General features: G+C 27.0%; 1 protein-coding gene and 1 non-coding gene across 2 annotated transcripts; one reads left to right on the top strand and one right to left on the bottom strand.

Annotated features, from left to right (window-relative positions):
• Positions 1 to 2,472: 2,472 nt before the first annotated feature.
• Positions 2,473 to 2,545, bottom strand: TRNAV-AAC (transfer RNA valine (anticodon AAC)). The gene has a single exon. It is a non-coding gene; the product is annotated as a tRNA-Val (tRNA).
• Positions 2,546 to 4,952: 2,407 nt separating this feature from the next.
• Sap-r (prosaposin) lies at positions 4,953 to 9,871 on the top strand. The gene is made up of 14 exons (XM_017907854.1): positions 4,953 to 5,199; positions 5,810 to 5,918; positions 6,183 to 6,543; positions 6,646 to 6,951; positions 7,033 to 7,221; positions 7,320 to 7,439; positions 7,550 to 7,810; positions 7,918 to 8,052; positions 8,121 to 8,285; positions 8,356 to 8,575; positions 8,662 to 8,967; positions 9,045 to 9,184; positions 9,254 to 9,484; positions 9,739 to 9,871. Exons 1-14 carry the CDS (start codon positions 5,163 to 5,165, stop codon positions 9,826 to 9,828), a joined length of 2,670 nt encoding a protein of 889 aa, XP_017763343.1. The 5' UTR covers positions 4,953 to 5,162; the 3' UTR covers positions 9,829 to 9,871.
• The last annotated feature ends 330 nt before the right edge of the window (positions 9,872 to 10,201 follow it).

Raw genomic sequence — 10,201 nt, 5'->3', positions numbered from 1 at the left:
ATGCCATGGGAGTTTCTTTTGCCCATAATTCTAATTCAATATCACCAACAGTTGTTTTCATTGTAACCTTGTTATAACAAATATATTAATTTTATTAATGTAAAATATTTTTAAAATCAAAGTTATTAAAATTTATTATTTATTATTGTAATTCAAACTAGAAAATACTTAATATATTAATACAAAAATTTAGAAAGTAAATATTGTATATCAGTTAAATTTTTAAAAACAGATATGCAATCCATTGAAATATTATTAACCAATACTTATTACTTTACCCTTAGTGGCTGGCTCTTGCATATAAATATTACTCATGTTTGTAAGTCTCCTGTAATAAAAGAATTCTTAGTCAATAATATTTCATATTAAATCTTTAATCATTTACAAATCAAGTAAAACAAATGGTTCTTTTTTCTAATAATCATCAGCTGGAAAGACTTACCTTTTACCTCCTTTTAACGTTGTCTTTATTGTCACAATCAATTCCATGTGCTACAACCCATTATTCCTGCTGCTTTTATAGTTTCCAGGTTCCTATAGATATTTCTACGCATTTCTACCTTAATGCAACATTTATACTCTATATTCAATTTATCTTTAACTTTTATAACTATTACCAAGTGTCCATTTTCCATCTCTTCAATGATCCTTATGTTTGCATGTCCATGCCACACATTCTTCTGTGTTGATACATATGCTGCCCTTTCCTGTTTCTTAATTCGACATAATATGTGTTTCTTCTTCTTAGTGCTTTCATTCAAACCTCTCTTTTTTGTTTATATACCTCAGCTACATCATTCTGAAATTTAACACATTGGCGATGGTCATTGGCTTGGACCACTGATATTAATATTTATTTAGATAAGAAATACAACATACCTTTCAATCTCACTGTATTTTCTATATTTAGTTGTTATAAGCCATCACCTAAATTAATTTCATTCCTTTCTATTTGCCTAAGCCATCTTCATTTTCTGAATCTTTATTTGACCATCAAAGATTTATAATTTGTATGTTATATGATTAGCCGACCTAGAATCCAATAAACATATTATAATATATTTGTATTGCTGCTTCAATTTTTTCTTGCTATAAAATATAATTCTTGGCATCTAATGGCTCTATGCTGGTGACATTTCATGTATCCAATATTTTTTTACTGTTGCACATGCCTGTTTAATTCAGTAGAATATTGTTTTTTCACAACCAAGCTCTGCTATTACTAATAAAAGATGGAAAAGCAATGGTTCATAATTTACACTATTTAATTACAACTGTACGTTATGTTAATACAAAGACTTACATTCTTCTGCGTGATGCAGGCACATCTGCGTGGATACTACAATGCTTCCAGGGTTTGTTTGCAGTTTTTCTCATTTTCTATGTACTCTCCTGTTCACTTGAAGAAAAATTAACAAATCACTTAATTTCTGTAATTAATTTATGAATTTTTATAGATGCACAGCAAAGTTGGAATTATAGCAACTTTCTTAGACAATGTTTAATTTAATAATTAATACTTACATGAGCGATAAGTTTTGTATTTCCTGTATCTAACGATTATTTATATTTTCGTTTTCTTTCTGTAATAAATAAGATTAGTAAATAAGGAAACTGTTTTTCTTGCATAATATTCTTGTTATTTTGTAATAAATATATACTTACATATGAAAACGTGAAAAATAAGTTTTTTTATTAAGAAATTTTATTTACATTTGTTTATTTACAATGTTTTCATGGGTGAAAAATGAATACAAAATAAAAATAGATCGAAAAAAAATACTAGCTATGGTTGAGAATCGAACCGCGGACCTCAAACATATGAGCATAAAAATGTTGCCAATAACACCACTGCAATTTAAAAATGTTGGAATTAAATCGTTAATCGGTTTGTAGTAAAACTTTAATAATAAATATCTCAAAAACTTTTAAGTAGTTGCGGCTATACGGATATATATTCTTGAACTGCATGTCGAATCTACAAACCTGGAAAGTTTTAACTAAATCGGTGACCCGACGTACTTGCACCCTCCTTGTAAATATAATTAGAACAATTGGATGCCTAATCGGTAAATTTTTAAATGAGCCATAAATGATAAGAATCGTGTGTAAGAATAAATTATTTGCTAATATATTCAGTTAATAAAATTTTGAAACTTACATTAGTTACTTTTATTAATATATATTCATAATATATAGAATATAGGTATACATAGAGAGATAGGGTATAAGAATAATATATAAAAGGAATCGTATATTTTTTAAATATTGTGTTAGATATTCTTATATATTTACAATTGTTATATATATGAATTTCTAGCAGAACATTTAAGAAATATACAATTTCTTTCTCTATTTTTATAGATTTCACCTTTACATATCACAGTTTTTTAAATTATTCAATTAACAGTGACTTGTAAAGCTATTATGGTTTCATTTTATATTATCATTGGACTAAATAATAAAAAAGTATGTTTCCGCCCGGGATCGAACCGGGGACCTTCCGCGTGTTAGGCGGATGTGATAACCACTACACCACGGAAACTGTTGTAGAAGGATTTTGCAAAAATATTTATAAAATAATTGTAAGGTAAAATTTATACAAATATACGTTATATAATATATATTTGTGATTTATCGTAACACGAATATTATGTCATTTAGCAAAGTTTTGATATGCTGTACTCTCCTAAAAGATGTAAGTATACAAACCTTCTCTATTGACAATCGAGTTTACCTTATTTATAAAATTAAATTCCACTGTGTTAAATATTAGGCTATACTTTGACACACTTAAATTAATTTAAACAAGCAGGAGTTATAAAGAACGTACTTTATTTCATAAATACGTAATATAATATTTAAACAACATTTAAACGTAATTATAGGTACATTTTTACATATTATTTTGAAACAGAAAAAAGATGAAAGGTAAACTGAAGATCTTAATTTATATTTTTTACTTAATATCGTTTCATAGAAAAGAATTTAATAATAAATACAATAATAAATTTACATTATTTAAAAAGTATGTAAAAAGTGAGTCGTTTCATTCCTACTAAAAATAATACAATCATAATTATAAAAAAAATTCGACTATATATATTTACTACCTTGGACTTTACGTGCTGTAATTTTTTTTAAATTTTTTTTAACGATATATTATGGATCACGTATTAATCAATTTATTTAATTTCATTGGCAATTAACGAGATAAGTGATAGTTAACATAAAATGTATACAAGTAATCGAGATTACACGAAGTATGAAGTACTAGAACTAATTGCAAGTACTTATATTAAAGGATAAAAATATGAATTTAATTTTCTTGCAACAGTACACATATTATTTGTTTAATTATAAAGATAAAGCTACAATGTTCCATAACTTTTATATTTAAAAGTGTTCCTTGATATTGCTTTATCACAGGAAGTTTTTAAAATCTTTTGTGACAATGATGCGTTAAGATTATACCACTTTTTATAGTTTTTTTACGTGTTCATATTGCGTTCAATCTACAGCAAATCAATGTCCTTCAACTTTTAAACACGCCTGAACTTTCATATTCTAACCTACAATTAAAAAACTTAACTATGTTGAAAATTAGAAAATAAATAGAAAGTAATACAAAATAGACATGTTCTCTGTCAAGTATTTGACATTACATCACAATGATACTGAATAATGTGTATATTTGTATGACGTATTTTACTATGTATATCACATCGACGAATAGATGTTTGATTTTTTTGACTTTCAATTTCAAAATCTGCACGGAATATTTATAAACGTAAGAGTGCGATATTCACGTTTATACTACACAGAAACATAACAATGTTTAATAATAAACGCGTATGTGATATTGTTGTATCAGTAAATATACTTTATTTTTCAACGCGAGTGCTATTATAGCGATGAAGTGTGAAACGATAATGCGAGCATAATGAATTTAATGTTGTAATATAATTCATTTTTATCTTTACTTGGATATTTTTTTGCTTTAACGGAAACTTACGAAGCAAACCTGAAGATAGTTATATAAATTTGGAAATAAAATGCGTTTTGCTGTTTCGAGGCAATAGCCTTCTTAATATGTGTGTATCGTTAATAATCTATGTACGCAATATTTAATATTTATAACATTTGAATAGTAGAGATAATAGTTACTAATATGGAAACGTATAGATTAAAATTTAATTGATTTCGAAATATATTACGTATAAAAATATACTTATGATATCCAGTATAAAAGAAAACCATAATAATATATTGTATTTATATACCAATTGTAAGATACTACAAGGATATAATGAAAATAAAAAATATATTTATATTTTCTATAATTACATAAAATGGTAAGAAATTGTAATGTGATATTGTAAATTTTTATGTATACTTATGTATAATTACATGTGTATATTTGCATTGTGCATTTCGCCACAAAGGAATATCAAATACTGTAATCGATCAAACTGTCGTTGAATTATCTGAAATACTTTTATTTGCTATCGATATGTTAATATCGTACGTAAGTGTGAACGGATAATACTTTTCTTGTATTATAGCAAATATTTCTCTTGTTATTATTGCGTGATAAATTACATTTGTCTAATCAGGACACAAATTCATGACTAGAAGAAAAGTTATGGACCATGAATAATTAGAACCTTTGTATCATGCACTTTTTACATATGCACCGACAGATGACACCACAAAACACAATCTGTTTCAGTAAAAATTAAATCAATGATAACTATAATTACTCTTGCTGTTTCAATACAAAAATATGTATAAATTCATTTGTAATTCGACAAAATTTTAATGATGTCTTACATTTTTAAGAATACATCAGTATAAACTATTAAATATCTTGTAGGAATGCCATAATCCTATTGGCTGTTTAGAGACATAGAAAGAGAGGGAATGGGAAAACGTATCAGTCAAAGAATGTATAAGCGTTAGGAACAGTCACTTGACAGTAGCGCCGAGTGGATGGTTGTTGAACGATTTCTCGATATTTCTTCTTTAATTACGTTTTATAGAACAAGGTAATTGTACGCCATCGTTGAACTATCTTGCGGATAGAAAATAACAAAGAAATATATCTCTAAATTTGTATCAGTATATTTATCCCAACGAAATTACGAAGTTAAACAACGAAGATGAAGATTTTGATCGCGCTTTGCGCGATCCTTACGGGTAAGCATCTCGATTATTCTGCATTTAATTCGATCTTTTCCTTTGTTTAACCGCAACGTAATTTAACACTGCTAATTTTCTATACATCATATTTTTATCCCTTACATTTTCAAAATGTATTTTTTACGTCATAATTCTTGGACTCTTATCGAAAATACGCAATATTGTGATTGTACCTTGGAACCATAACATTATGAAGATTATTTTGTTTAAGCATTGATTATTATATATGTAAAATTGAAAAATAATATAAATTTTGTGACATTGTTATATCTACTCTCGCATTGTTATTACTCACAAGAGATAGGATTTGCTTATTCAGATGAATGAGATGAGTCAGTGTTTAACAATTACTGTGGTATAGTTAATGGTTTATAAGAGTACTTCTAAGTGTGTAATCTCGTTCATAGCTATGTACTTCTTGTTAGTGATCTTAAAAAATAATGATGAATATATTTTTGCATTTATTGTTCAAATAATATATTGTAAACAATAAATTTGATGTTCCAGTACTTAATTTCTACAAACATATAAATTGCCCATAATTAGGATATTTGATAAAATATGGATAATTATTTCATTACATTTAATAAATTACATTTGCTTTTAGTATGTACTGCAAGGGTGGCTGTAATTACTGCTGTAAGTCCAGCAAATCTTCACCTTTTAGGTGATCAAGAATGTACTTGGGGACCTTCATATTGGTGTGAAAATATTAAGTATGTTCAATAGAATATTATAAATATTATTATTAATATCAATATTAAATGAATCTTCTATGTATCATCATTTTATTAAATTTAAAGCTAGCATATTGTGCACAATTTTAATATCATTTTGTGAATTTATAATTTTTATTATTTATTTGTGTAGCTGTGTTTGAAATATAAGGAGAATTTTTGTTATTCCTAAGGTTTTATATTAAATATGATATCATGATAAATTACAATGGTACTAAAATATATTATCTTATATACATGTAGAACTGCAGCAGGATGTAATGCAACTAAACATTGTATAAAAACAGTATGGGAAGATTTGCAAGTACCAGAAGATAATGACAGTGTTTGTGGTGTTTGTAAAGATATGGTTCAGCAAGCTCGTGATCAATTAAATAGCAATGAAACTCAAGAAGATATAAAAGCTGTTTTTGAAGGAAGCTGTAAACTTATTAAAATAAAATTAGTAGTGAAAGAATGTACAGTAATTGTAGATCAGTTTATCCCAGAGCTTATTGAAACATTGTCATCACAAATGAATCCATCTGTTGTTTGTTCGGTTGCTGGACTTTGTAATTCTGCTCGTCTAGACGCATTATTGGAAGATGAATATTCTGAACGTCAGGTAATTACAATTAAAATTATTCTTTTAAATAAAACAATTGAATGAATAATTTTTTATGTTATGTTAAAATATTTTTATTGTTTTGTACATACTATATTTTAGATTAAAGGGTTGAAATCTCGTTCATTGGAAAAAGATGAATTCGAACCAGATGAATGTTCAAAATGTTACACAGTTGCAGCACATATGGAACATAAGCTAAATAATACTCCTCGTGATAAAATGTTACAACAAACGCTTAATTTGTGTAGAGATCTTAGTACCTTTACAGATACTTGTTCAGCTATAATTTTAACTTACTTTGACACAATATATACTCACTTACAAGAAAATTTCAATGCTCAAAATCTTTGTCACTTGTCAGGCCAATGCAGTGCTAAATTCCACAACCATGAAGATGCTGATAAAGTGAGTTTTGAAAAGTAATATAAATGCATCTAACTACCTTGAAGTATTATAAGTTAGTTATGCACAAAAATTACATTCTAGACATTGAAAGTTGAAATCAGACCACTTTCAAGTGTGGGTATGGTTGATGTAAATGATGATCTTCCATGTGAATTATGTGAGCAGCTTGTAAAACATTTAAAAGATGTTCTAGTAGCCAATACTACACAAATAGAATTTGAACAAGTTTTAAAAGGTTTATGTAAACAAACCAAGTCATTTTCTACTGAGGTAACTATTGAAATATTTCTCAATTTTTTTTCTTTATATATTTTATGTATTAAAAGATGCTTGTTGATTATAATCTCATATATCTTTTTTTATTTAAGTGTATTGCAATAGTTGATGAATATTCTCCACAAATATATGATTATCTCAAACAAGATTTAGATGCTAAGTTTGTATGTCAAATGGCTGGAATATGTGTTGCTCCATCTAAAGCATTGCAGGTTAATATTTACACTTTATTAATTATATATATGATTTTAGTTTAACACTTATTGAAGTAATAAGATCTATTTGTTAAAGTCGTATTAATAAAACATTTTATATTAAATAGAATGGGCCAATTTGGCCTTTAGTACCTAAAGATGCAGCTGAAATAGGAATACATAATTTCCAAAGTAAAAACAAGAACTTGGTAGGTGATAATAAACAACTTAGCGAATCAGAAGTTGAAGCAATGCAATTACCTATTGAAAGATTAGTACCATTTCCTATATCAGAAGGTTTGTTAGGTACCGAAGGAACAGAAGTATGTGCATTATGTGAATATATATTACATTTCTTACAAGATGAGGTGACAGATCCTAATTCAGAGGTAATAATTACATACAAAAATATTTTTACGTTTTATATTGATAAATTGTATTGATAAGAAAAATATATAATATTATATCAAAATAAATTGTACTGTTCACTTTATAGGACAAAATAAAAAAGGCATTAGACGACGTATGTAAAAAATTACCAAAATCTATAGAAGGACAATGCACACAATTTATAGACCTTTATGCAGATGCTCTTGTAGCTATCCTTATTCAAGAAATTGATCCATCTAAAGTTAGTATAAATATTTCTACATATTGATTATTTAATAAACACCATAAATTATAAAATATTAATTATAGGTGTGCCCAATGTTGCGTCTGTGTCCAGGTGAAGAATTAATGAAGTTCTGGGCAAATGTCCCAGCAAAATATATGCTTGAAGAGAAAAAGGCTAAACCCAATTGCCCATTATGTTTACTTGCTGTAACACAAATTTATGAAGTTATAAAAAAAAACAGGACTCAGGTTATAGAGATCTTGATTTATAAATTTTTAAGTATTTATAAATAACATTAAATACATTGTAATATTACAGGAAAATATAGAACATGAATTGGAGAAATTATGTACCCATTTTCCACATAGTTTATCTGGAGAATGCTCAGATTTGGTTAAAAATTACAGTAAAGAAATTATAGAATTGTTATTGGCAGATTTAACACCCCAAGAAGTATGTGTCTACATTAAATTATGTGATGCTACAAACAATCCTAGTCCAAGTGATGGATTTATTACTGACAAAAATGGTGAAATTTGTATGTAGATATTCTGCTATATTATTGCATAATGAAAATATATTCGGAAAATTTATATGATCTAAAAGATACATCTCTTATTGCAGTATCTAATGAGATACCAAATACTCCATTAGACTCTGATGTATCAGAGTATGGAGGAGGTTGTGTTATGTGTGAATTTGCTATGCATTTCATTGACAAAGAACTTGGTAATGAAAAGGGAAAAACTGCAGTTGAAAAAGCAGTACGTGGTGTATGCAGTCATTTACCAAAAAGTGTGAAAAAAAAATGTAACAATTACGTTAATAAATATGCTGATATCGCAATTGATATGATCACAAAAGATGTTAGTCCGAAGCAAGTTTGCAGTGTGATTGGACTCTGTTCAAGTTACATAGAGGAAATGAAAGGTATATAAAATATTTAAAATTTTATTAAAATCTTAATATTTACTTATAATTGTAATAAAAATTGATTATATTTACAGCTTCTGTAACGGAATGTGCTCTGTGCAAATCAATTATATCAATGATAGATGAACTTCTAGACAATCAAAATGTTGATGATAATATTAAGAAAGTAGTATCTAAAGTATGTAAACATTTACCAGAAAGCAAGGAAAACAAGGTAAGATAATTTGGTTATATTTTAACTTTTCTGAAGATTTATAAAATGATAATCATTAATTGTTTTTAGTGTACTACTCTTATTAATTCTTATGGGCAAAGTATAATAAATCTCGTCAAACAACGTGAAAATATTTATAAAATATGTAGTAAAATAGGTCTTTGTGCGCCTAATGATTATTCAATGGTGTACTTAGAAAATTCACGAATTAAACGATCGTATGAAAAAAATCGTATCAAGCATTGCACATGGGGACCTGTTTATTGGTGTTCTACTAATGAAACAGCTCATGAATGTAAGGTATGTAAATCTAATTAAACATTTTACATATAAATAATTTTATATAAACAATGTTATTAAATTGTTCTGCATGTAACAACAAAGGATACATAATACGCAAAACATTTCATTTTGAAGTATTTCATGTTTCCTTTGTGAATTGTACAATACTTTAGATAGAACATTTTTATCCATATGTTTGCATTAGTGCAGGATGATTTAATGACTATATGTAGATGTATGACATGATAAATATTTCTTCTCCTTTTTTTAAGGCTGTTGAGCATTGCAAAGAAAACGTGTGGAAAGCAGATTTCGCTCCTCCCAAACAAATCACTTTAAGTGAGACAGAACCTAACATTTAAATTTGTAATGAAAAAATAAAATAAACTGGTTTTCGCATCTTAAATTACTAATTGTAAGAATTTCATGCTTCTTTAGGATATTATATCAATAATACTAGAAATTTAATATCAGTTATTAGTGTTATACTGCACGACCGTTCTAATAATATGATAACACCATTGAATTCTTCCAAAATGTTTAACTAAAATTTATGCGTAGTGTTGAAAACTTAGAAATAAATCTACAAATAAGCTTCTTACACTACTGCGTAGTGCCTTTAGTGTCTAAGTTCATATTTTATAACAGTTATTGTATGAAAACTATAACATTAAAAACATAATTATTAATTCATACGTATGCATATTTTATGTATCAATATTTTCAGTAATTATC

The sequence above is a fragment of the Eufriesea mexicana genome, unplaced genomic scaffold, assembly GCF_001483705.2.
Source record: "Eufriesea mexicana isolate 0111107269 unplaced genomic scaffold, ASM148370v2 scaffold9265, whole genome shotgun sequence".
Lineage (NCBI taxonomy): Eukaryota > Metazoa > Arthropoda > Insecta > Hymenoptera > Apidae > Eufriesea > Eufriesea mexicana.
The sequence above is the reverse complement of the archived record's forward strand: the minus strand, read 5'-3'. Positions and strand labels throughout refer to the sequence as shown.

Excerpts from the sequence above, each read along its gene's own strand:
- Sap-r (XM_017907854.1), top strand. The coding sequence starts at position 5,163 with ATGAAGATTTTGATCGCGCTTTGCGCGATCCTTACGG. Across the intron at positions 8,968-9,044 it reads TTACATAGAGGAAATGAAAG|CTTCTGTAACGGAATGTGCT; the intron begins GTATATAAAATA and ends TTATATTTACAG. Across the intron at positions 9,185-9,253 it reads CAGAAAGCAAGGAAAACAAG|TGTACTACTCTTATTAATTC; the intron begins GTAAGATAATTT and ends AATTGTTTTTAG.